The sequence below is a fragment of the Plodia interpunctella genome, chromosome 7 (genome assembly GCF_027563975.2).
Source record: "Plodia interpunctella isolate USDA-ARS_2022_Savannah chromosome 7, ilPloInte3.2, whole genome shotgun sequence".
In the NCBI taxonomy this organism is placed as follows: Eukaryota; Metazoa; Arthropoda; class Insecta; order Lepidoptera; family Pyralidae; genus Plodia; species Plodia interpunctella.
Window position 1 is genome coordinate 1,985,575 of NC_071300.1, and position 27,992 is coordinate 2,013,566.

General features: G+C 35.6%; 2 protein-coding genes across 7 annotated transcripts in view; one reads left to right on the forward strand and one right to left on the reverse strand.

Moving 5' to 3' along the window:
* LOC128671205 (V-type proton ATPase 116 kDa subunit a 1-like) lies at positions 1–26,124 on the forward strand. Of its 4 annotated transcripts, XM_053747509.2 has the most exons (14): positions 1–134; positions 4,062–4,189; positions 13,832–13,999; positions 14,602–14,928; positions 17,621–17,797; positions 18,238–18,450; positions 18,852–19,002; positions 19,095–19,468; positions 19,786–19,895; positions 20,201–20,328; positions 21,256–21,473; positions 21,885–22,056; positions 22,712–22,877; positions 23,313–26,124. In XM_053747509.2, the coding sequence occupies exons 2-14, from the start codon at positions 4,073–4,075 to the stop codon at positions 23,446–23,448; spliced, it is 2,457 nt and encodes an 818-aa protein (XP_053603484.1). In that variant the 5' UTR covers positions 1–134; positions 4,062–4,072; the 3' UTR covers positions 23,449–26,124. The 4 variants fall into 4 exon arrangements, with proteins under 4 accessions (XP_053603484.1, XP_053603486.1, XP_053603487.1 ...); XM_053747511.1 differs by lacking the exons at positions 1–134; positions 4,062–4,189 and adding an exon at positions 4,627–4,640; XM_053747512.1 differs by lacking the exons at positions 1–134; positions 4,062–4,189 and adding an exon at positions 4,671–4,681.
* Positions 26,119–27,992, reverse strand: part of LOC128671206 (katanin p60 ATPase-containing subunit A1-like) — a 12,848-nt gene continuing 10,974 nt past the window's right edge. For all 3 annotated transcript variants that reach the window (XM_053747513.2, XM_053747515.2, XM_053747514.2), the window contains exon 9: positions 26,119–27,986. In XM_053747513.2, the coding sequence (XP_053603488.1) occupies positions 27,920–27,986 (67 nt within the window). In that variant the 3' untranslated portion in view covers positions 26,119–27,919. The remainder of the gene's footprint in view (positions 27,987–27,992) is intronic.

Consider the following 27,992-nt stretch of genomic DNA (forward strand, 5'->3'; position numbering starts at 1 on the left):
GCAGTAACCGTGGCGGCCGCGGGCCGACAGCACGTACCTATGTCCTCGGCTTTATAAAACAGTGATGTAGTGTGAAACAAACTTCATATTTCGAAGGTGGAAGCGGATCATTTGTGAATTAAAAATACTGGCTGGTAAATTATATTTTTCTTTTCGTAATTATTTAATTTTCTTTTTTATAATTTAATGTTGTAAGACCCATTTGAACTTCGAATGGTAATATTAACTAACAACAATCGATAACCGGGCCAAATGTTTACGAATCCAAAAATAAACTGAGATGGATACTAATCGTTTGAATATAAATAAGAACTCGTCTATGGTTTGAATCAATAGTGATTGGAACAATATTTTTGATAAGAAATGTACTATGGTACTATTTGGAATGGGTCCAGGTATAAAAATACAATGCCTAGTGCAGTCTCGCTGAAAATCACTGGGAGATAGCTCCGTCACAGATACTTAATGGCAGGATTTTTGTGTGACACGATTAAAAACCTAGGAGTTTTGAATCTAGAAATCTAAATTCAAAATTCTAACAACGAAATTAAAAATATTGATAATTTAATTTTATTAAATGTGTAAAATTACTTTAATTTATTTTCATTACTTTATAATAACAGTTGAAAATAGCCTATGTTTGCTTCTAGTCTTTATATATTTTGACAAAATGTATTCGACAAAGCCAAACACTAATCTTTATTATAGCAAATACACAGCAGTGATTAAATGTAACTAGGTAGGTACTTCAGTTGGACCGTATGCCTGTTTGCCCGCCCAACATTATAAAAAATTGGCACAGTATAATCTATGTAATCACAGTATCTCTAATCAAAATCTATATAATATTCAAAGCTGAATTTAGAATATCAAAAGATCTCGCCTATACTGTAAGGCGGGACAAATATGTTTTCGAGATAACCGGCCAATTTGACGGATTAGTTGTGAATGGAACGAGTCCCGTAATCTTTATTGGGACACACAGGAGCTGGAACGATGACCCCTTGCTTTGCAACCTGCATATTGTTTACACAGATAAAAATATATATATATATCTCATAATTATAGCTTTTTTGCGCCTGGTTTAAATAAATAGCCGAGCCGAGTAAGCCGAGCCGAGTAAATTAGATACATAGACAGATAGATAAAACTTTTAATTGTAAATAACAACACAATACACAACCAGATTAAAAACACAAATAAAATACAGTATTCATTAATACAATTACAGAAAAGCAAGTGTTATGTGTTGCAGCAATACAAAGAGGCCCATCTCAGTACACGTATCATTCAGAGAACGATACACTGATTTTCAGATGAGACCTATTTACCAATTAAATATATATCTATTAATACAAATTACCCACGAGAACAATAACTTTGTTATTATATTGTTTGGGTAAAAGTTTCATAACCTAACATTGCCAATGCAAAATTAAATAAATATATCGTAAAAAGAAAAACCAAACTTATTAGATAGATTGTAGAATAGATTAAATGTTCGAATTCAAGCCTAAGTGTTTAAAACAATGCCACTCATAGTTTATAGGTAACTGTGGTAGTTAGTAGGTACGTAGTGGAAGCGATTTCAATATAGGGAATTCTATGTCAGAGTGTTATGAAAAGCCAATTAGGAGTGATTATAAGCAGGTACACCCGCAAGAAAACCTGCAGGCCTACCATCAACTTTTATATAACGATTCCAATGCAACTCAGTTCGATTTAGGAACCTAACATGAATCGCATTCATATTAAAAATTAACTCGATGGTACGAATTTGCGATGCAGTTCAGTTTAGGTCGTATAGTGGGTCACGTTAAGAGATGATGGTAAGCCCCCTGGATACAAATGCGCTGGTTTATGCGGCCGCAATGTAACAGGAATTAACAGGAATTAATTAAGTATTAACAGGATTACAGTTTTTTTAACTAATAACAAATATAAATAGATAGATACAATATAAAGAGATTTGATTACCCAAAACCCCAACGCCAAGTTTACAGCCTTTTTTATTAATAAATTTTGCGGTCTCTCTAACCTATGTTATTATAGAATATAAAGAGGACCCTTTTATTCATAATTATATATAATACTAGATGTTGCCCGGAGCTTCGCTCCCGTGGGAATTTTGAGATAAAATATAGCCTATAACAATCTTGGATAATGTACCTTTCTAATGGTGAAAGAATTTTTGAAATCGGTTCGGTAGTTTCGGAGATTACACGCTCTAACGTACAAACTCACAAACGCTCACCTCTTTATAATAATAATAATATATTAGGATATCACACAGATTGAGCTAGCCCCAAAGTAAGTTCGAGACTTGTGTTATGGGATACTAACTCAACGAAACTATATTTTATAACAAATACATATATTGATAAACATCCAAGACACGGGCCATACAGAAAAAGATAATTTTCTATCATGACCCGACCGGGGATCGAACCCGGGACCTCTCGGTTCAGAGGCAAGCACTTTACCACTGCGCCACCGAGGTCGTCAAATAGTAGTATAGTATAGACATATAGTATATACAACATATAGTATATATAACATATAATACATACAAAATAATAGTATAGACAATATACATATAATATAGCTGAACCGAATACAGAGTGATCACAAGTATTATGATTTATACAAAAATTTAATTTTTGACACAAGCCTTCGTTGTTCTCAGAGAGATCTTGTATTGCATTCGATTTGTGACGAATTGGTCCTTGATCTTTAACTTGTTTTTAAATAAAAATAAATGTAGAGGAATATGCTAATTAACAGCCTTTGAACAATTTGGCATTTGAATTGCATATTTATTACGCGCAGTTGGTATTATGCTGAAAATGTAATAATGTTCATGTCACACAATATTTTGCTTTTGTCAGAATTGACACCAATCTGTTTTGAACATACAACATACATAAAATTTAAATGTTTAGAATATACCATTTGGTATATTCTAAACATTTAAATTTTATGTCAGAAAAATGTATTATTTAATCAGAATTCAATAAAAAAATACCCTAAAAATCATTGTGAGCTAACAAAGTTAATAACAATATGATATCGATTAAGTATGATCCGACGACAAAATTGGAACTATACTTTCCTATATCGGTCTGATAATAGTAAGTGATAGTTAGGGTGTGTGGTTCCCGCCCTATAACATGACCACTCTATATCCATGGATGTCGTATGAACCAATAGGTAAAAAGCCATGACAACTGAGAGACAGCAAAAGCATTCCCAAGGAGGGTTACCATCAGACATGCGACATGTCGAATCTTCGAAATTTTAAGGACCTCTGGGCTTTGCAGCCGAGAATAAAACATAGTAATCTTACTGCTATAATGCTATTAATTTGATATCAATACTCAACGGGCACTTGACGAAACGCCCATTGAGTTTTAAGTGGGTTAAATGATAATAATGTGTTATTGATGTAAGCTCGTGACCAAATGTTAGCGTGAATGCAGTATTGAAAGGTACTTTTTGTTATATTTAGAAAAATCTGCATTTGAACACCATAAATCATAAAATAGGTTGCTGAACAAAATTTAACTACAAATATATAAAACTATATTACATAATGTCGGTGAATCGTACAAAAATCCATCTGGTAGTTTTGAGTTTATCGCGTTCATAAGTACAAACAGACCGACAGGGGTCTTCATTGTATAATATGTTAGGATTTATACGGTTGCCTCGAAAATGTTGTAAAATAAAATTAGGAGAAAAGCGAAAGTTACATAACTTCTAGAGACAAATAACCATAGATTATGCGTAATTTTATCTCTTGAAACTGCATCGGAAAAAGATGCTGTCGATTAGACAAATTAAATTTAATTCCATAAATAAAATTAAATTCTAAAAATAATTATCAAACTTTAAACAGACCTAGCTACAAATTCAAACTATTAAACAGTCTTAATTAAAATGACGACAGTTTCATTGTGGAGTTTAATTGAAGGAGATAATAATTTTATATCTTGCAGTAAAGTCTAAATGAATTTGACTTTCAACTCTAACACATTAATACATTGTGTGTATTGTTCCAGAGGACCTTACCATGGGGGGTATGTTCCGCAGTGAGGAGATGGTGCTGTGCCAGCTGTTCGTGCAGCCCGAAGCAGCGTACGTGTCCATGTACGAGCTCGGGGAAGCTGGCATCGCTCAGTTCAGAGACGTGAGTATATTACAGTCCGAAGCATGACTCAGTTCAGAGACGTGAGTGTATTACAGACCGCAGCATCGCTCAGTTCAGAGACGTGAGTATATTACAGTCCGAAGCATGACTCAGTTCAGAGACGTGAGTGTATTACAGACCGCAGCATCGCTCAGTTCAGAGACGTGAGTATATTACAGTCCGAAGCATGACTCAGTTCAGAGACGTGAGTGTATTACAGACCGCAGCATCGCTCAGTTCAGAGACGTGAGTATATTACAGTCCGAAGCGTCGCTCAGTTCAGAGACGTGAGTATATTACAGTCCGAAGCATGACTCAGTTCAGAGACGTGAGTGTATTACAGACCGCAGCATCGCTCAGTTCAGAGACGTGAGTATATTACAGTCCGAAGCATGACTCAGTTCAGAGACGTGAGTGTATTACAGACCGCAGCATCGCTCAGTTCAGAGACGTGAGTATATTACAGTCCGAAGCGTCGCTCAGTTCAGAGACGTGAGTATATTACAGTCCGAAGCAATGCTCAGTTCAAAGACGTGAGTGTATTACAGACCGAAGCATGGCTCAGTTCAGAGACGTAAGTATATTACAGAGGACCTTAACGTTTTTAACTTACATTTACAATCTATGCGAGGGGAGAAGTAGCTAGCAAATTCTATGTTTTCACCCACAGACCTTAAGAAGTGAAATAATTTACAAATATAAAAGTCTTTTGTTTATTTATTTGAAAACGTATACGAATAGTGGTTAACGCCATACCATATATGGCATTCTCTATCAGTCAACCATTAGACCAAATAGAGGTAGCAAGTCTTAACTCGACGAGCTCCAAATCGTTTATCAATATTGTATCGTCGACGTCTCCAATTGATTGATCAACGCTTGATGTCATTGTTGGTAAAAGTTCATGAAATGTCAGGATTTCGATGTGGAAATTTATTTATTTATTTATAATATTATTTTGATTCAGACACCGCTACTCAAGACTAGGAAAAAAGTCTTTGTTTTAATGTTAACTTTTTTGTATTTTTACTTTTTTATCCAATTGATAGGTACATCCAATTGATTGATTGTATCCAATCGATAGGCCTCTCCCAAATTAAACAATACCACTATTTTTATATATTTTTGTAAAGTTTCACGTGATTTAATCCTTTTAGGGAGATATGGACACCAAAATTGAAGAAAGAATCTTTTTATTCAATTTTGGTTTCCATAAAAAAACTTGTAAACCTATAGGTAATTATTAAACATCAATCTTATATATTGCAATGAACCATGAGCGATTACGATCATCAGTCAAAAATCTGTGTTTATCGGCTTACTATTTAAAATCAACCCTGTCATTACGAGCTCGATAAAACTTTTTTCAAATAAATTCTTGATTACAACCTTCAGTAAATGGTCAGGTCGATGGGGATTACACTACGTGAAATAGGTACCTACATTAAGAAAATCGCTATTCCACAAAGCTGAAAATTAAGTATTCATTGGTCGAATAGATTGTAAACAAGTATTAAAAGGAGCACGCGTTCACTTTATTGGAGAACTAGCTTTTGCCCGCGGCTTCGCCCGCGTTAATTTCCCACGGAAACAGTTATTTTTCCGGGATAATGTACCCTACGTCCTTCTCCATACTTCAAACTACATATACGCATAATTTCAAGATTGTTTGAGTAGATTGAGCGTAAAGAGCTAACAAATAATTTTTACTTTCACGTTTATAATATTAGTTAGGATTAGTATTTTCTGTCATTTATTTTTGTACAATCGAGAACATTCCAGTATTTCTGTGTCCTGGCTTGTTCCCGGTTGTACTGCTATAAAGCTACGAATCCAGAGGTCAGATTAAAAAGTTTAAAATGTTTACAGCTTTGATTTTACCACCGCCCGCCTAACCGACGTTTAAACCTTCTTGGTAATGCTATATTGGATATTAGCTAATGAATAAATAAAATAAATAAATATATTAGGACAAATCACACAGATCAGCCAGTCCCAAAGTAAGTTCAAGACTTGTGTTATGGGATACTAACTCAACGATACTATATTTAATAACAAATACGTATATAGATAAACATCCAAGACCCGGGCAAATCAGAAAAAGATCATTTTCCATCATGACCCGACTGGGGATCGAACCCGGGACCTCTCGGTTCAGTGGCAAGAACTTTACCACTTCACCACCGAGGTCCTCAAAACTGCTAAGGCTGTATAGTTACTCGATTCGTAGGACATCCACGTGTGGATGTCCAGCCTTAGAAAAGGACCACTGCATAGTGGTCTTATTCTAGGGCTGAAATTACACAGACACACATACTTTTTCCACTGCCATATTGTAACGTTTATAGAAATATGTAAACATGTCCGATTTTTAATAAATTTAATGTATGTTAACAAATTACTTGCTGCGTTGCACCAGCCAACTTTGACGTTTAACGTAACATGCATACATTAAAGTTATAACCGACGTTGACGGTGCAACTGACCCTTAATGTCATTTAAATTTGACATAGTGATTGTCTTCAGTAAATCTATGTAAAATCGATTAAAAATATTCTACAAAATATTTAATTTCCAATAATAGTTAATAAACAAAAATTCATGTTTCACACCGATAGCTTGCACTGCATCAAGCTGTTATCAGCAACGGTCGTTATCACCGGCCAGTAAACATATAATTAACAAATCGATACGGGAACATACAAAGTACATGTTTTAAAACTAAATTAATAGACGGTTATCTCGTCGCGTCAACATTTCTGCTGCACACCGGGTGTTAAAAAAAATGCTTGCTTGTTTTTATGCACTGTAGCGTGATCTACTTCATAAAGCGTCATTCACACGTAACTATACTCCGTCAAAACGGAAAAAAATAAAGTCGTTTCGTCTAAGAAGCCTAGCTTGGAAATTACAATTTGCCCGCAGGAAACAATTCGTGTACTTAGACGTAACGTCAGTTATGACATCCCGTATTCTATTCTACGACATCATATAATAGAATATGACCTCGTCTACGATAGTACAGTCACCAGCATGTAAAGCTGTGTTGCCCTTCTTTTCGCATAATTTATTTTGTATTATTGTTGTTTGGCACCCGGTTTTGGCCTGTTTGGTTTTAGTGAATTATACCTAAGTATGTTATCTATATACATAAAAAAAGAAACTGAATGACTTACATATCAACGAAAAGCCCTTACCGCTGGGTCTAGAAACTTTAGCACGTAGGTTCCTAATGTGGTCTAGGGGTGCACTAAGGAAGGATTTTTCAAAATTCATTCTCTAAGGGGGGAAAATGGGGGTTCAAAGTTTGTATGGGTAAACCAGATTAGTTAAGGAGTCTAAATATTCCACTGAAGGGAAAATCACGCGGGCGAAGCTGCGAGAAAAAGCTAGTATTATAAGAGACTATTATGTCGTACATGTTACTACAAAGCACTTCAGGTTTCCCATTATACCGATATATTCCATCGAACCATGTACATAGGTACATAAGGTACCTGCATGTTTAAAGACATTCCTAGGGCCTTACTAATGGTAGATTATTACTTGAATCATGAACAATTATGTTCGAGTGTATGTCACGTGTTAACTCCGCAATGCGGCCGGAGGTCAAGGAACTTCAGGAAAGTGCTTTCTTCGGGTTTACAATTAATATTATATGAGCAGGGGCGTTTTGCCGTCATCAGTATGTGTTTCTATGTTGTTTTTTTGAATGCAATTCCTAAGTCAGACTTTTAGACGAGAAAATTAAGTACTTAATTTTAATTTGAGAAAGAAATGTGATAGTTTGGGGCATGTAGTTCCCCCTTAAAATAGGACCACTTCATATCCTCTCGTAAATGTCATACGAAGCGACTAAGGTGCACAGCATTTTCAGCTCATAGGTAGCAATAGTATTCCCAATGAGGGTTGATATCGGGCGGGCGGCCGGTTGTAAACCACCTACACATCAAAATTTGAATGTTTATTTTTTTCACTGACCCCGAGTTTTGCGAAATTACAGTCTGAGAGAGGGATAGTAGCAAAAGAGTTTGCGATCTCTCTCTCTTTCCAACTTTGGTACCTATGCAGCTTCTGAATCAAAAAGTCCAGTTGGAGAAGGAGGAGCGTAGAGAAGCACCATCTTTGATTTCGACATCCAACTTGAAGGCCTTAGTCCCAAAATCAGTCAATATTATATCATCAAATATCAAGTACATAGAACATGTGTCCACCACGGCAGCATTAAAGAAAGATCTCTCATCAAAACTGATTCAGGTTCGCCCAACTCAATATGACGAGACTCTTGGCCCTTGCACTACGATACCACACGATATCCTGACACACTCATTTGTACAATCAAGATGGACTATTATCAAGAGTTAAGTAAGTATATAGTCTAGATATTGTCCTCCTATTAGCAAAGTATATAGTCTAGATATTGTCCTCCTATTAGCAAAGTATATAGTCTAGATATTGTCCTCCTATTAGCAAAGTATATAGTCTAGATATTGTCCTCCTATTGGCAAAGTATATAGTCTAGATATTGTCCTCCTATTGGCAAAGTATATAGTCTAGATATTGTCCTCCTATTGGCAAAGTATATAGTCTAGATATTGTCCTCCTATTGGCAAAGTATATAGTCTAGATATTGTCCTCCTATTGGCAAAGTATATAGTCTAGATATTGTCCTCCTATTAGCAAAGTATATAGTCTAGATATTGTCCTCCTATTAGCAAAGTATATAGTCTAGATATTGTCCTCCTATTAGCAAAGTATATAGTCTAGATATTGTCCTCCTATTAGCAAAGTATATAGTCTAGATATTGTCCTCCTATTGGCAAAGTATATAGTCTAGATATTGTCCTCCTATTAGCAAAGTATATAGTCTAGATATTGTCCTCATTAGCAAAGTATATAGTCTAGATATTGTCCTCCTATTAGCAAAGTATATAGTCTAGATATTGTCCTCCTATTAGCAAATTGTTAATCATAATCAGAAGAATCTCCACTAATATTATAAATACGAAAATAAGTTTATTTGTTTGTTAACTTCTTGAGGCATTATCTACTGGACCGATTGTTATGAAATTTGGTGCATGGGTACAACATAACCTGGAATAACACATAGGGTACTTTATATCCCGAAATTCCCACGGGAGCGAAGCCCCGGGGCACATCTTTTAATCATAATCTATACTAGTAATATTATAAAGGGGTAATCGTTTGTGAGTTTCTATGTCTGAGGGGGGTAAACTCCGAAACTACCGAAAAGATTTCAAAAATTCTTTCACCATTAGAGAGGAACATTATCCAAGATTGCTATAGGCTATATTTTATATCAAAATTCCCACGAGAGCGAAGCCCCGGTCAGAAGAACAAAGAAGTATCGCCTTGAACTGGCAAACCTACCCAAGATTTATTTTTTTTAATTGGCTGCGCTATTCAGTACGATTTCGTTTACAATTTGATGTGTTTAGCATCAAACGTTATAAAACCAGAACATTTAAAGGCTATGAATAAAACTTCATAATTCCTGACAAAAAACAGGGCTAAATTATTCAAATCATTACCAGGCAGTTTCGTGCCATCGTAATATAGGTCTGCGACCGTAGAGTTCTTGTTGACGTCCACTGTAGAGCGCGCGCAAGAAATCCCAGCTAATTATATTATAAATGCGAAAGCAAGTATTTTTGTTACCTCTTCACGCACTATCTAATCAACCAATCTTGAAATTTTGCATACACGTACTTTTAAGCATAGAAAAGGACATGGGTATATTTAATCCCGAAAAAATAACTATTCTAGTGGGAAATTTACGCGGACGAAGCCGCGGGCAAAAGCTAGTAAATAACATATTTATGGCATGCGGGAATAGATTGTAATATTCTCCCGTGTATATAAAAAAGGTGACTAAGGGACAATTAGCAACTGGTAACTATAGCATTCCCAAGATGACGTTAGACAGGCGGCCACCGGTAGTAAAATCACAACTGAATCTTGTGAAAATGTTAAAGTTTATTTTTTACGCTGACCCGGGTATTGCTGCTTCACAGCCATGAATGCAACCGAGAACACGCGTATATAAGAAAGAGAGAACGAGAATAGGCAAGCAGATTAACAATATAGCATACTAGTTGCGCCCCGGGGCTTCGCTCCTTCGTAATAAAAGTACCCTATATGTCATCTATCCATGTACCAAGTTTCATAACAATCGGTCCAGTAGATCATGCGTGAAAAGGTAACAAACAAACTTACTTTCGCATTTATAATATTAGTTGGGATCCATTGCGTGCTCTACAAGTATAGCACCCTACCACTGCGCTCTACACCAGGAGTGGGTTCAGCCCCAGATTTCGCGTGCTGCAGTAGGGAGCGGCGTGCCGTGACCAGATATCGATTGAACCTCTGATTAATGCTGACTAAGCTTAAGTCGGCGCGGCAGACTTAATGTTACGGGGTCGTCAAATGCCATAATATATTTTTCAAGAATCGTGCTTTTTAGGAATATCTTAGGCCTAGGCCAGAAAAAAATAGGCCATTTCATCAAAACGACGGACGTTTTGATGAAATGCCCTATTTTTTTCTGCGCATGTTAAAGTTAAACTCAAAATTGACTGGTGCAACACTCCCTAGATTTAAACCGTTCGTGCAAAGTATTGTTACTATACCAACATTTCACGCTGTGGTGGCACGAAAAGTATGACACACCCACAGAAGTTATTTCTTCTAAATGGACACACCTCCATTTTGTCCACCGTTGGCAAAAAAAAAATGTTTTAAAATGTTCACATTACAAATAATTGTACGAGTGCCTATATTTCACGGAAACGAAGTTTAAATCTTTGAATTATGAAAAAGAAAAAATAAAGTTTTGTTGAACTGGCCGGCAAGAAAAAATATGATAAAGTATTCGCGAAAACAATATGGTGATAGGGTGCGGCCGCCGAGCCCTTCGCAGACAATATTGTTACAGAATATGTTATTTCAAACACACTCTGCATTGATTATATCGAGTGTTGTTGTACTGTGTATTATTGTTTATATTTCTTTTATGTATTGGTAAGTTATTGTGGTTGGATACCTCTTTCAAATAAAAAACCATCTAGATTAAAATCGGTTCAGCTGTTTAGCTGCTAGAATGCTACAGACAGACACACAGATACACAGACAGGTTAAACTTATGACCCCTCCTTCTCTCGTCGGGGTTTAAAAATTAAGTTTGACAAAGTTCATTCATGCGAATTCAGATAGAACTTTCACTTGGAATAAATAAATATAACATAAATAAAAAAATTAAATATATTTGTTTTTTTTTAAACCTAGTAAATTAATTGGATTTAATTACCATACAATTTCATTTATGAAGACCCTGATTGGCAGAATTGATGAGACTTATGAAATTACTAGCTTTTGTCCGCGACTTCGACCGCGTTAAATTTCCGGGATGAAAGGCAGACCCTATATCCTCCTCCATACTTCAAACTACATGTATGCAAAATTTCAAGAAGATTGGTTGAGTGGATATAGCGTGAAGAGGTCACAAACAAACTTACTTTCACATTTATAATAATAGTTAGGATTAGGTAGTCATTCATATTGTAATTTTATTTAATTTTATTCCATTGCCATTGTAATAATTAGACAATTACATCATTACACCGAAACAGTTCGTACATTGTTATTGAAATACCTATAACAAAGGTCGTACAGGTCATACAATGTTAATAAAAACAGATAAATTAAGTACTACATAATTTTGGAATAGTTCTATTTTTTTTTTACCTGCCAACCCTATTATAAGCGGTGACTATGAACGCTATAAATACATAGCGAGAGGATGCGTTCATTATTCATGTTCATAAAATATATTGCAGCAAAATGGAACATCCTATACTTCTATGTATAAAGATAATTTATCACGTGATAAAGTACTCTTTATCTCTGTCTACTAGACAGAGACAAAAGTTGCGAAACTCGAGAGCAACGTTTATCTAAGTGTATGATGGATTTATCGTCATAGACAAGTAATTCTGATTACCCCCTACACGCAAATTAACAAACTTTCTCAATAATATTAGTATTCATAGCACAGATTTGTACAGTTTAATATATAGAAATAGATTACTAGCAGCGCCCTGGGATCCGCTTAGGAATTTCGGAACAAAAAGTACCTTATGTGTTACATTCTACTCGTGTACCAAATTTCATAACAATCGGTCCAGTAGATTTTGCGTGAAAGAATAACAAACATACACAAATCCTTACAAACTTTCACATTTATAATATTAATAGAATATAGCAGCCATGTCACGTGTAAGTGTAGATAAACATAATGCTATCCGAATTCATTGTAAACTCACCTTTATTACCGCCGCATAGAGAGCCATGTAGGGTAATTTGACGTGCGGTCGACTGTACACGTGTAATGTTACTATTAATAACGCGGCTGTAAATAAAAATATGATCCAGGCTGTAACAATAAAACGAGAGGCTAAAGGAGCAATTGTCACCATTTCGGGTGCGGCTTAATAAAATGCGAGACGTCACTACGAGCTGTTACACGTTTCTCTGTTATTGTAATTTATTATTACGGAGCAATATGTTTTTCATTAAACCAGTGATAGACATACATAAATAGATAATGGAAGAGAAAGAAATAAATAAAATATAAATGTATTAAATAAATATATTAGGACAAATCACACAGATTGAGCTAGCCCCAAAGTATTGTCGAGAGTTGTGTTATGGGATCCTTTATTTTATAACAACAATTTTTATAACAAATACATATATAGATCAAACATCCAAGACCCCGGGCCAATCAGAAAAAGATCATTTTCCATCATGACCCCACCAGGGATCGAACCCGGAACATCGGGTTCAGTGGCAAGCGACTTTACCAATGCGCCACCGAGGTCGTCAAAAGAACCTTAATATTAATATTCTGATTGTATTTGCGATCGTGTTGGCAGATTGGCTGTTTTATTTCTTTTATTGCTACAACAGCGCATTATTTTTTTCTATTTACCGCAGTTCCGCTGGTGGTTCTATTATTGGCCTCAGGTTATTAACTATTTCTATTCCAAAGTTCATCAAAAACGGTACAGCGGTTTGGCCATCAAAGCATGACAAACTTTCCCATTTAATAAAATAGCAAGTATTTTATGAATGAATGAAAGTTAAAGTATGTTTTGTTTCAAGTTAAAGTCTGTCAATGATAAATTTCTTAAAGTACGCTTATGACAAAACAAACGAGTATTTTTTAAACTTTTTTATGAATTCTTATTCTTCATAGTCGTATTCCTCATGGCTGAGGGTCTTTCTTGGCATTATTAATGGAGAGATTTGCCATTGCCTTCTCCATTTCACACACAAGTTAATAATCAACCAGTGTGCAGTTTTCCTCACGATGTTTTCCTTCACTGGAAGCAAGTGGTGATCGATGAAAACTGCTAAACATGAGTCAGATTGGTATACAAACTCATGTGGCACGAGTAGGATTCTAACCTGGGACCTTTCGATCTACAGGCGGGCGTCTCAACCATTACACCACCACCTTTTTTATGAATAACACAGGCTTTAAATTGCGAATTGTAGAAAGGAACGAATACAATAATTATTATTTTTAAATATTAAACATCTCCTTTTTTCTGTTATCAGTTGAACCCCAACGTGAACGACTTCCAACGCCGCTACGTGACAGAAGTGAGGCGATGCAGTGAGATGGAGCGAAAGCTAAGATGGATCGCCGGGGAGCTGCCGGAGCCACCGCCTCCCCCCAAACCTGCGCCCAAGAGCTTGAGTCCAAGGGAAATTAATATGCTAGAGGTAAGATACCTCATTTTAATTTTTTATGCTTTATTTACCTAAAGCCACGCTCACAGTGTTCGTTTCCATATAAAATTGTATAGTAAGTATATTAGCTTGTAACTATTAACGAGCACAAAATTTGCCATTGATGTGTTTTCGCCGTAGAATAGGACTACTCCATATCCTCGTGTGGATGTCGTACGAGGCGACTAAGGGACACACAGCCTGGCAGGGTTGACGTCAGGCGGGCGACCAGTTGAAAAATCCCAAAGCAGAATCTTCAAATTTTAACGTTTTTTTACTATGACCCCGAGCTTCGCGGCTTCACAACCCCGAGCGCAACCGGGAACACGCAGAGATGACAGATGAGAGAGATGAAAGACTCATTGTGCTGACCTTTTCCGGACAGTACAGTTTACTGATCTATGCCATTTTGCCTAAACCTGTAAAATTTTGCCTGCAATCTTTTAAACATTAGCACTCAATACAAAGCTGAATACCACCAACTGGCCTTTATTATACTAAACCTTCACCCACCAACATTTCGAAGCCCAACCACTCAATATTTCAGCAATAACAAGAAGTGGGCGCAGTCACTTGAATGTCAATGTTATTTCTAGGAGAGGATCGATTACATCGAATCAGAGATCCAGGACATAAAACGGAACGCACAGAACCTAAAAAAGGACTACTTATCACTGATAGAACTGAAATTGTTGCTGCAAAAGACGCAAGTGTTTTTTCAAGACAACAACGCGCAGAGAAAGATCTCTGCGTCGGTACAGACGTATAATAATGAAGGGGTGTTTGGGCATCTTGGATTCATTGCTGGGGTGGTGGCCACAGCGAGGGTGCCGTCGTTCGAGAGGATGTTGTGGAGGATCTCGCATGGAAATATCTTCTTCAAACAGGCACAGATACAACAGCCATTACTAGATCCAATCACTGTAAGTTTGAATTTTCTATTTACAATGTTTTATTTGGTTTCACCTGTCCCGATGTTTGCTTGTCTGTCTGTAATCAAATCTGTCTGTAATTAGATTATACTTCTAGTTCTGCTATAGAGTTGAAATTTCCCACGTCGCTTCAGTTTCCATGACAATGCATTATTATGATTAATTTGTGTCAATTTTTGGGGTTCCGTATTTTATGTTAGTTTGATATGAATGTGATTACTAAGTTTCTATTTAATTTATTTGTATTGAACATTATTTATTAAATAAATTTATGTAATAAACAACTTCCATACTAAAGAAATACAAAAATAGTAACGAAGCGATCTTATCCCGTGGACGGATCTTTTCCAATGTTTTATTTTTCTTGACGTCAATGGTTTAATTAATTTTAACGTTTATTCATGGCGCAAATGGAAAAGAAACTGGCTCCACAAATACTTCAGACACTACTGACCTAAATCTTTCCTGTTCCTATCAAGAGCAATATATCTTTCATCGTCACTGATCAAGATCTCAAAATAAAAGGTGTTGAAAACTACACGTATTTTATTCATTACTTATTTATTTTATACTAACGATCCGGCCCGGCTTTGCTCGGGTAAAACCAAAATAGATTAGAAACAAAAACCTACCTCAGGTACCGCACTATCTATTAAAAATCCCGCATCAAAATCCGTTGCGTAGTTTTGAAAATTTCTAAGCATTCATAGGAACAGATAGACAATGGAAATCTTTCTTTTATACTATGTAAAGACAATTATTTATTTTATAAGGTGTGCAAAATAGGTAACACCCATTACATTACACAAAACAAAGCATTAGGTATAATTTAAGAACTGGGTTGTAGCCCAAAACATACACACTCAGAAAGTTTATAAATTAGAAACATAAAGAAAATATAATATTAAGAAGCAACAGATATTAAAACAAACAACATTAATATCAATACAGTATTATTTCATTTATCAATTACTTTAGTAAGAAGTTTAAGAAATATGAATAAGTCAACAATGCTTTTATTTACGTCCAAATTATTGGAACAAGGAGCAGTGAAAATTAATTCAAAATATATTTGATATTTGCGCGTCTAGAAGCACCAATATTAACTAACAGTTCGGAGTATCTTTCGCCGTTTAGCCGGCAATTAACTGGCTATAACAGAGGGCATTCATTACGATATCGAGCATCGCATTATATGTGAAATGTTATCGATATCGATATGGTGGCGATACCATTCATTACGATATCGATATCGTGGCGATATCAAATGGTCATTCCAGAAATATTTTGTAAGTTTATGAGTAGGTACCTACGTTTGTTACCTCTTCATGCTCAAATAGCTGGGACAACTTTTAGGAAATTTGGTAGGTGATAAGACATAAGGTACAATTTATAATATTTTTTTATAAGTAAGTATTAGATTTCTATAGGATTTGGTCAAAAAGTCTGATAATCAATGGTGGTTTATAAAGTAGACGACGCTACGCTTTATAATTACGCGGGTAAAACCACGGGGTGCAGCTAGTAATATACGTAAACATTCTTTGTGAGCAAATGACTAAACAAATTGGTTCTATCCTCTCTTCCTTTCAGAAACATCATCGATTCATCATCATTATCATCGATTTTATTTAACCTGTATTCCTTTTCTGTTGGCAATAAATCCCGTCCGTCACTAATATTATAAAAAGCCTACTTAACGACTAGAAAATCAATAAACATGGGGTCACCGCCCGCCTCCACCACTAGTCCCTTTCCATGTCATAATAATAACCTTAAATGTCATTAGCCTCCGCTTTGCGTGTCTTTGACAACTATTAAAAAGATTTTATATCAGGAGTTTGTATACAACCACGTACAGACTAAGTTTTCTACAGATACATGTAATCGATTGTATATTGAACAGGATTTTTTTTTAATTTTAATCATTAAATGCTATGGATTTGTGTGGTGATGCATAACTAATTATATATGGGTGGATGTGTTAACTCATACAGATAATACTACTATCTTACTTATGACGATCACCCGTGGCCATCATACCATACTGCTATACTGGGGGTCCCGGGTTCGGACCCCAGTCATGTCAAGATGGTGAATAATATTTTTCAAATTTACCTGGGTTTTAGATGTTTATCTATGTATGTAGAATATAGTATCGTTGAGTTAGTATACCATAACACAATCCTCGAACTAAACGAAGATGAAAACGCTTATAGCCAATAAACAGACTAACTTACAATCATCAGATGATATAAGCATAAATATTTTTTAATTATGCTTAACTATTTTTTGACGTGACAACGTCTTAAATTAGGTTGCGGCTGGGAGTCACTTATGAAAAAGTGTAACGCCCGGTAACGTTACGATGAGTCACCGAACGAGAGAGAGGCCCGCCGAATGCCTTGCGTCTCTCTCCCACTCAACTATGATCGGTCTGCCGCGCGCGTAAAAAGACGTTGTCACGTAAAATCTTCGCCCGTAAAACCGACTTTACAGGCGACCATTTTTTTATTTATATAAAAAATAATGCCTTTCGTTGCGTACAGGACAAAGCATTAGAAGGTGAACACACTGGGCAGCACTATTAGGAATAAAATTTATAGAATCCCCGAAATGGAAAATACCAGTAAGAACGAGAAAGAGATTTATCTCCTAAAGTGACCTTTTCCTGATTTCCCAGGGCCACCAACTTCAAAAGACAGTATTCGTGGTGTTCTTCCACGGGGAGCAGATCAAGCTCCGCGTGAAGAAGGTCTGCAACGGCTTCCAAGCGACGCTGTATCCCTGCCCCACCTCTTACAAGGAGCGACAGGAGATGCTGGCAGGCGTCGACACCAGGATCACGGATTTGGAACTGGTAAAACTGTTATATCCAGACTTTTAGAGCGTAGCAAAGATAATCATATAAATCTGAAGTTTATTATTTATGATATGGAAAATTGGAATGTAGATTCGATTCCATATGTTATGATATATACAGGCACTTTTTAAGTACCTTAAAATAAAGCACATAAATAAAAATACTTTATTGAATTTTTCAACACACTTTAGTAAATAAAGATCTAGGTGTCTACCCAAAATGAGAAGTTACTAATTTTCTTATGCATATGCTTCTGACTCATAGTCGTTTATTTACCCACTAAGCGTACAATGATAAGTCTTAACTAAAACTAGTATAAAAGAGAAAATAAAAGAGATATTTTTGAAATCCTATCTTGGCTCCCAAAGTTTAATCGTATCAAAGAATCAATAGAATAACAGGCAAATCACCGTCCAATTATAGTCACATCTCGCCAGGTGTTAGAACAAACAGAGCAGCACAGACTGAGAGTCCTCGCCAACATTGCGAAATATATCAGCACGTGGATGGTGGCAGTCAGAAGAGAGAAGGCGATATACCACACATTGAACATGTTCAATATGGACATAGTGAAGAAGTGCTTGATAGCGGAGTGCTGGGTCCCGAAGGTTGATTTGCCGATGCTGCAGAAGGCCCTGGATGATGGCGTTGTAAGTTGATAATAATAACACAACTGAATTATCTTTGTTATCTTTACGTCTTCTTCTTTGTATAGCATTTTACAAAGAGAACCGGTCCTCCTTCCTTACTAAGAATGAGCCCAATAGCTTCATTTATGATTGTTTACTTAGCTTTCTGAAAATTTGTCAAGATGAACATTTGAAGCAACGGAATCACGCGATTAATCCAGCAATCAAAGGTGATATATACATCAGAAAAAGGCGAATATTTTTGAGTCCTTGAGGTTGAGCACTAATATTGAACTCAGAAATGAAAGTACTAGCATAAACTTAAACCCACAGTTTACGAAAAGAGTGGTTGACTAATGCTTCAATTTGAGACTTTTATTTCTTTATTGAAAAGGTTTTTGTAATAATTGCTTTGTTGATAGAAAGCAAGTGGCAGTCCGATTCCGTCGTTCATGCACTGCGTGCCGACCAGGGAGATCCCGCCCACCTTCAACAGAACCAACAAGTTCACCAATGGCTTCCAAAACCTTATTGATTCCTATGGAATCGCCAGCTATAGAGAAGTCAATCCAGGTATATAACATAACATTATTAGCCTTAATTAAATTTTAATTCTACTTTTAGTCACAAGATCGTATTTTTAAAAAGAAGATGTTTTTTTGCAGCATTATACACGATTGTAACATTCCCGTTTCTGTTCGCCGTGATGTTCGGCGACGTAGGTCATGGCCTAATTATGACAGCCTTCGCTTCAATTCTCGTCATCAAAGAGAAAGCCCTAGCTAGGAAGAAAATAGACAACGAAATCTGGAACATATTCTTTGGGGGTCGCTATATCATCCTTCTGATGGGAATATTCTCCATTTACACAGGACTGATATACAATGATATGTTTTCTAAGTCACTGAATATCTTTGGAAGCAGTTGGATGAATGTATATGATAATAGCACGTTATTGGATAATTCTGTGCTACAATTGGATCCAGCTGTTGCGTATACGCAGACGCCTTATCCTTTTGGACTGGATCCTGCTTGGCAGGTAGATACTATTTGATTATGTGATTTTTACTTGCTTTTTTCGTCACGATTTAATAGGTCTTTATAGTAATAGTGCTTCGAATTCCCAAGATATAGATTTTTTCTAGTTTGTAATTTTCACTTATAACACATTTTGTCACATGAATATAAAATTATGTCCTAGATCCAGTATTTTCATTTAAAACAAGACTCTTTGAACTACTTAGACATAAAATAAGACTTTGTTATTTCTATGCATAAAGTAATCAGTCAATATTGAATTATAAGCTTAAAGAATCTAGACTATCTGAAAACACTAATCTATAATTTCTCTTCCAGTTTGCCCAGAACAACATAATATTCTTGAACTCGTTCAAGATGAAACTGTCCATAATATTCGGGGTGCTGCACATGGCCTTCGGGGTGACAATGAGTGTGGTAAACTTCAAGTAATTACTGTATTCCTAGAAATTAGTCCTAGCTATGTTGTTCTTACTTTTAATGCAGCTGTGTTATTTTCGGTCGCAAATTCGACGTTTAACAATAAAATTGTATTCAAAATTTCAAACATAAAAAGTTAAATAAATTTAAATCAGTCATCAAGGGCCTAAATTTTTTTTACAAATACTAGTAATTTTATGAACAGTATCCAAATGTTAGCAAAATAATTTTTTGTCATGAACTTGACGTCAAAATTGTGCCGAAAGATAACATGGCTGGTGAAATGAAAGTTAAATTTGATATTCTCTTGCAGCCACTTCAAGAAACCTGAGATGATATACCTGCAATATATACCGCAGGTGTTGTTTCTGCTGTTACTGTTCTGGTATTTGTGTATACTGATGTTCATGAAGTGGACTATGTACTCTGCGACAGCTACAGGTATAGCTATAATACAGCTGAGTATCATCTTTCGAACAAAAAAAATAACGAGCAATAATTGATTCATTGGTGTGGGAGGCAGATCTTCCGCACCAATGAACCGTATTGATATTTTTTTTTATAATTTTTTTATCAATTCATTAAAGTTTTAATTTCAGACCACAGATTACACATACAGACACTTGAAATAACTCCCTAAAAATTACCTGGGTGTATGCATCATATACTGTATTTGGTTGTTTATTGAACTTCCTTAATGTATTGAGAAATTTTGGATTTAAAAAAATACATTTAATATTTAATCTTTACCATTTCTAATATATATCGCCAAAATTGTTTTTTTTTTATTACTCGTACATTAACAAAATGTCCGTTTCAAGTAACAATAGTACTTATATTATTCTCCTACATCAATAACATCAACATTCACGCCAATTAACATCCATACAACAAAATTGTCACTACGGTCTCTCAAGAGGATCCTATTAACAATATGCACAAGCCTAAGGTCGAATGAATTAAACTCATTAACTATGTGCTATACTTCTTAATTGTATATTATGGTCATGTGTTACTCACGTGTATTTTAATAGTCGTATATTTATACATAAAATAAAATTGTAAGTGGGTTATGTCTGTACATAGGAGATGTCAAAGAAAAATAATTATGGGACTAATAGAAGCATTTTTTTTTGTCTGTCTGTATGTTTGTTCGCATCACGCAAAAACTATTGGATGGAATTTGATGCGGTTTTCACCGCATGGGATAGTCTGACTGGTTACCAAACATGGTTATCGTTGAGCGTCTTCGCAAAAAAATAGCAGATCACATTTCAAGGAAAATTTAAATATATCGTTGGAATGGCATCAACACCCCAAGAAGATCAAACATGGTACCCAAATAACACAAATCCATGTTATTTCCAGACGTGGCTTACGGCTCCTCCTGTGCTCCGTCGGTGCTCATAATCTTCATCAACATGATGCTCCTGAAACAGAACCCGGAGAACCCTCCGTGCCGGACGCTGATGTATGACGGCCAGGATGTGCTGCAGAGCACCTTCCTGGCGCTGGCGTACCTGTGTGTGCCAATCATGCTGTTCGGGAAGCCGGTGTATCAGATACTGTCCGCCAGGAAACGAAAGGTGAATAAGAATTAGTGACTACAGTTCTACTTAACAATGAAAATTCAAGATATGATAACGTACGATGGGAAGTATGAAAGTAGAATCAAAACAAAAAAGCTGAATGCGCAACAGGACTGATAGGGATAGTATGGACCCAATAAGAGTGCCAAATATGGGTTCCCTTGGCTGAATTTCGATGTACCGAATTTTATTTACAGACTTGGTACAAAATATTTAAAAGTTTTTCCACAAAATGTGGACCCTTACCTTATTCAACTTTTCTTTATTTCTTAGATATAATAGTATTTTTCGAAATCTATTTCTGATCGTATAAATCTTGCTTGGATAAAATACTTTACCAACCATTGAACTCAACAGATAAACGATATCCTACAACTTAGATTATAACAAAATGCAATAATATTCCAGCAATACCAGCAAGGGGTGGAGAGTGGTGAAGCAGAAGAGGAGAATGAACACGATGGTGGTATCGGCGAGCTGATGATCACGCAGGCCATTCACACCATAGAGTACGTGCTGGGGACTGTCTCCCACACTGCGTCGTATCTGAGATTGTGGGCCCTATCCCTCGCACACGCTCGTAAGTATCAAACAATGTATATAGTGAATGACAATGGAACGGATTCGACATGGATTTAAATGGATGTGATACATTATGAAACTGAATGAATCAATTCAACAAATTTAAGTTGATAGAAAAGAGATAGACTTTTAAATCCATCAGTTTATCAAAAAATTAACTTTTTTAATTGCATTGGATCGTCCTTATCCTTCATTATAATCATCATCATCATCTGCAGCCCTCCGTGGCCCACTGCTGGGCATAGGCCTTCCGTCTCTGTCCTGGACTAACCCCATCCAGTTATTATATATCATTCTTATCTATAACAATGTCCTCCGCCGCGTCTCTCTGTCTATCTATACTAATATTATAAAGAGGTAAGCATTTGTGAGTGTATATAGTGACTGATGTTTGAGCCGAGTAATCTCCGAAATTACTAAACCGATTTTAAAAATTCTTTCACCATTAAAAAGCTACATTATCCAAGAATCTTATAGGCTATATTTTATCTCAAAATTAATATCAACATCTAGTTGGCGATAAAGTCAAAAACTACTCGGATACACGGATTTTCGTGCGGTCGATATATCACAGTGGAATGAAGTATCAATTTAATAAACCCTTCCTGCATTAAATGTAGTCATTTTTAATATTTTTTTATTTATAATTTCAGAGTTATCAGCAGTGTTGTGGCAGCGCGTGCTGCGCATGGGCATGGGGCACTACTCGCGCGCGTTCTTCCTCTACGTGATCTTCGCCGTCTGGGCGTTCTTCACGCTGGCCATCCTGGTCTTGATGGAGGGACTCTCGGCCTTCTTACATACGCTCAGGTTACACTGGTACGTACTGGACATCACTTTAGCAAAATCTCCCGTAAAGTGGGAAGACATGGAAACTTTTACTTATTTAGTTTTAAGTTTTGACGTCAATGAGTGATGCGGGTAGATATATCATCTTAGGTTACATGAATAAATTGAGCAAAGTAATCGTTCCATCGATTCTAGAATCCTATAATAATTATTAATTTTCGCTATTCATTAAAAAAATACATAAATATGATCTTTCTTTTTTTTCGAGTGTGTTATTGCTAACACGGGTGTGAAATTTTATTCAAGCAGCCTTCAATTTTTTTTTCATCAGCTCAATATGTCGTCTCGTGTGTAATCGATCACAATCACAATATGTTTCCGTATATATTTGGACCATGCACTTTATTGTGTACTTACATTATTGAAAGTACACACCAGCAAATGTAATGTAATATTTAATTCCAGGGTGGAATTTATGAGCAAGTTCTACGAAGGCCACGGCTACGGCTTTGCGCCATTTTCATTTGCCGCCATCATGGAGTACGACTTCGACGAGGTGCTTCCCGCCACCGAGGAAGCCAATGGCAGGCCGCCCGAGTGACACGCGGACCAATGGAGGGACTTTAGCAATAATATCCAGTATATTTAGACCAATGAGAGATAGTTATTACATGCTGGATATGTCGCCAGTGATTATTATCGAATAGAGCCTGAATTAGATTAGAGCCATGCATTGCTCCGTTGCGCTCTGTCGTCCTCGATCACATCCGTCGACGGACAACGCAGAAATAGTATGTTGATTCGGCGTACGTTACTGTCAAAACCTATAGAAAACAACGATGCACAACGAACTGAGCAATGGAGCATGGCTCTAATCGTATAAACAATGTCAAAAATTATATGTAAAAGTAATCGTTCAATTTAAGTATAGGTTGATGGCGATGGAAAACTGATAATTATTTTCCATCGGGGAACTTGGGTCAGGGCCAAGCCTCTACACGATTGACAAACATGACTGAATCTAATACTGTTCAGACTCAGAATATAGGTACAAAGAATTTTCTTTATTCTAAGAGTTCAAATAAAAATGTTTCATTCGTCTTGAATTAATCGTACGGTTCACACAGTCAACAGCACATCAACCTACCCAAATCTATTGCAAACTCGCCGCTATTACCGCGTCATAGAGGTTCAAGCAGAGCCACTTGATATGCTGTTAACGTAATGGCGGTTATATCAGATTATTTTTTAATAGTCTCCCCGCTTTCCGTGTATCTATTTTAATTTGAAGGCATAATGAATTGAAAAGACCAGAGACAGGGATACGGAAATTAGTCAAAATTAAAAAGTAATTATTTTAATTTTGCGTTTTGCGTGTATGTCACGTGTGTAAAAGCTATTTTCTTTTTGAATAAATTTTGAGTTTATGAAACAAATGCTTGCGTTCCAAATTGACATGACATAAGATTAGAACGAAAAATTAAAATCAATTGAAATTCTATTTTTAAAATCTATTTCTTCCTAATTTCAGTGTACCCATTTCTTTTTCGGAATATCTTATAACAGTAATTACATTTCAGCAATTTACAACTCGGTCGAGCTAATTGCGCACCTCGCTGGAATGCGACGTCACAGCCGCCAGGTACGCAATTAACTCGATCGAGTTGTCAACTCAAAGATTTTTGAAGTCGATAAATATATTTTTTTTAACATAAACAATATTTTTGCATATAAGTATTTGTGTAGGAAAAGGACATCAGAATATGTTGAAAGTGTATTGTTGATTTCATTTTTGTTTTTTTTAATCTCTTTGTACTTTTTAATTTTAGGGCATGTGTGATTTATCTCGAAAAGTTTTGTGCCTTTTGTGCTAGTATTTAGATGTTAGAAAAAAAAACAATTTGCATTTGAATTTGTAATTTAAATCGCGTCTTAATTTGTAATTAAAATTTATTTAAAAAAAAAAGTTAGACAATGGTTAAACTAATGTTATTATGTCAGTTTGACTTGCCAGTAAAATTGAAAATCAGAATACTTACGTGTATTTTTCATTTATAAAAGCTAAAGCTTCAGGAATGTTCATTCTTTTTTTTTTTAATTATATTGTGTTCAAGTGGCTGTAAACTTCTTGTAAATATAATTGAAAATGTATATAAATTTTGTCCCTTTTGTAATATAAAATATTATACTATTGAAGTAGAAGAAGAAGTGCATGTTTTTGAGGTACCAAACTACAAATTAAAATCTAGATAAAGCACTATACTTTACTTAAAATCAACTTCGCATGCACTTGGTCTAACTTTAACTTTATATACTTACCAAAGCACAGGCATAAGTTACATAAAAGGTCTAAAATATATATTTCATAGATTGTAGGTAGTGTTTGTTTTTTTTTAACAATTTTGAAGGAAATGTAACATAACTCTGCTTCATTCTTGAAGTCTAGTTATTGGAATGTTTATTTTATTTAAACAATTTATTACCATATTTATATGGAATTATTATTATTTCTATATTGGAAGTCAAGCCTTGTATTTTCAAAGTGCCTGATAATTTTAAGATTATAGGAAATATATAGATAATTTAGATTATCTTTAGAATAAAATTTTGACTAGATATTATCATAATCGGACCAATGTTTGAGGTCTTGCACATTCTGTCTCTATTGAAGTATTTCTCGCTCTCTCTCTAATTATAGTTATTCCGTACGTCAATAATAATATAGGTAAACAAAATTAATTTGATTCGAATATTTTAGCCAGTTGTATCTGCGCTAGAGCGGGCTCACAGTTCCGTCGCCCTGCGCTTCTTCGCGTCGCGTCAATAGATTAACGCAATACGCAAACACGAAAACTTCTATAAATATTTTGTCTCACTGCTGGGCTAAAGCGTCTATTTCCACTTTGTTTGCCCAGCAGTGGGCAAAAAAATAGAACAACATATTTATGTAATATAATTTTTGAATGAAAAGAAATTGTGCCTTGTTAATAAAATATATATTTTTGAACGTATTTCTAAATACATTCACACTATTAAATGTAAAAATTTGTATAGTATATGTAACCGGTGCACCATTCACACTATATATCGATATTCCTAATTACATACACAGATAAATAAGACTCGCTTGTTTCTTGAGAGAGAAAGTTAAAATTTGTCAAAATTAGATTATAGAAATATTTTAAATTTAGGTAAAACATCAGGCTGCCGTAACATATCCTGAAACTTGTAACATAATTTCTAAGATAATAATAGAAATAAAACAAATACGTATTAATCTTCGAGCTTTATTAAAATTTGTCTACATATGATACCAACAGCACAATACAGTTAACAAAGTCACTGAAATTCACATAAAGACTGACAAAATCTTATAAAAAACACAATTTGTCGTCATTTCATAGTAATAAACGAGACACACACGATCTCATAGTTTTTCTACCCTAAGGCATTGTATCGAAGTTTTATATATAAGAAGATTCAAATCGACTTCGTGCCCCAAGAGGTCAAGGAAGGATAATAAAAAAAATCATTAGGTACTCTTAAATAAAAAGATAGTGTTCTATCATTTTATTTACAACGAGCAAATAGCTCATAGCATTTATTCGATAACTATAGCCGCTTTATATTTTTTATTTACGACTTGATAGTCTTAAATAAAAAATAAAAAGCGATTAACGTTATATGATTATAACGTTGAGTTTTAATACTCTATATCCTAGAGACAAGAAGGGGAAAGATATTTGGTCACCTTAAACGACACGACAACTTTATGAAATATCTAATTGGAGGAAAAATCGAAGCAAGAAGAGGAAAAGGAAAGCCAAGAAGGGCATTCCTAGATGAAATAAAAGAGAAGGCAAAGGTCGTGTCGTATAGGGAAGTGAAATCAATGGCTGAGCACAGAATTAGATGGAAAATGCTCCACCGACAAGAAAAGACAAAGTTCTTAAATTAATTGATGATGATAATCCTGATGAAGTCCTAAATGGACCACGAGGTCGCTCTAAAATATTCCTTAAAAACTTCGAAAGCCAAGCCTATATTAAAAATCGTTAAAAATCTTAGGAACCTAAGTACATTATTATTTTACAACACCAATCATTTAGCTCAACTGTATCGAGAATCTCCAATATCTATGCTAAGATACTTTCTAAATAGTTTATTAGTAGTTTTAATCGAATTTTAATAAGTTAATGCTGAAATATACAGACCTATATAGCAGTGTATAAAAATACTCCTACATGTAATTTTCTAATGAAACGGGTAAAAGTATATTATACAGAACACAATGAAAACTCCAGTGTGTGTGAATATGATAATGTTCTCCACATAGTTATCGGTTTTATAAAGGAAACTTCGTTTACCGTTTTTTTTAAGTAATAATCATAATTATGAATAAAATTATTGCTTATTGTGCAAGAGGAGCATTATTATTATCTCGATGGCTTTAAAATAAATGGCAGTTTATACAATCGAGTAAAACTTACGCAACTCACTAGAGTAAAAAAAATATGCACCAAAATTTGAGTCCGTTTCGTCCTTTCGAAATAGCAACACCAACACACCGAAGTATCTAAATACACCATCATCACCTTCATTCCCAACCTCTATCATAAACACTTCATTGTTCAAACCACAATAGTCTAAAATCACAAAAATCAGATTGTCTATTTGTACAAATTTTAGCAATTTCGAACCCGGGCACATTCGAGCAGAAAGCGTCTTCAAATCCTCCGTTTGTTATCAAATTCATCCCAAACTCAGACTTCAACATGTCGCAGTTTATTCTTCCCACCGGTTATTACTAGATGAATGTGAGGTCCACAACACAACTCGACTTTTATTTGAATTCGATAACTGACATCAAATTGACCAATCACAACAGAGCTGTGTACCTCAACCTCAAGTTTGGTGGCATTTAGGGAATTCCTTACTTCCTCTTGCTCTTCGATCGCTTCTTCTTATCAGTGCCAACGCATTTATCGACCATTATCTTCGGCAGTATGAGGTGTTGCTCACTGGGAGTTCCTGAGTCTCCGCAGAAGCGCCCGAAGCGCCCGGGCGCGTCGCTAGGAGCACCCGTGCTTCTGCATCCAGCTCGTGTATCGAGCGACGTCTGCCGGTGTCACTGTCCGCCTGGAC

What these genes read in the sequence shown, in the direction of transcription:
- LOC128671205 (XM_053747509.2), top strand. Translation starts at nt 4,073, where the DNA reads ATGGGGGGTATGTTCCGCAGTGAGGAGATGGTGCTGTGCCAGCTGTTC. An exon ending in AGGCCCTGGATGATGGCGTT is followed by an intron (nt 18,451 to 18,851) that starts GTAAGTTGATAA and finishes CTTTGTTGATAG; the next exon opens with AAAGCAAGTGGCAGTCCGAT. An exon ending in GTACTCTGCGACAGCTACAG is followed by an intron (nt 20,329 to 21,255) that starts GTATAGCTATAA and finishes TGTTATTTCCAG; the next exon opens with ACGTGGCTTACGGCTCCTCC.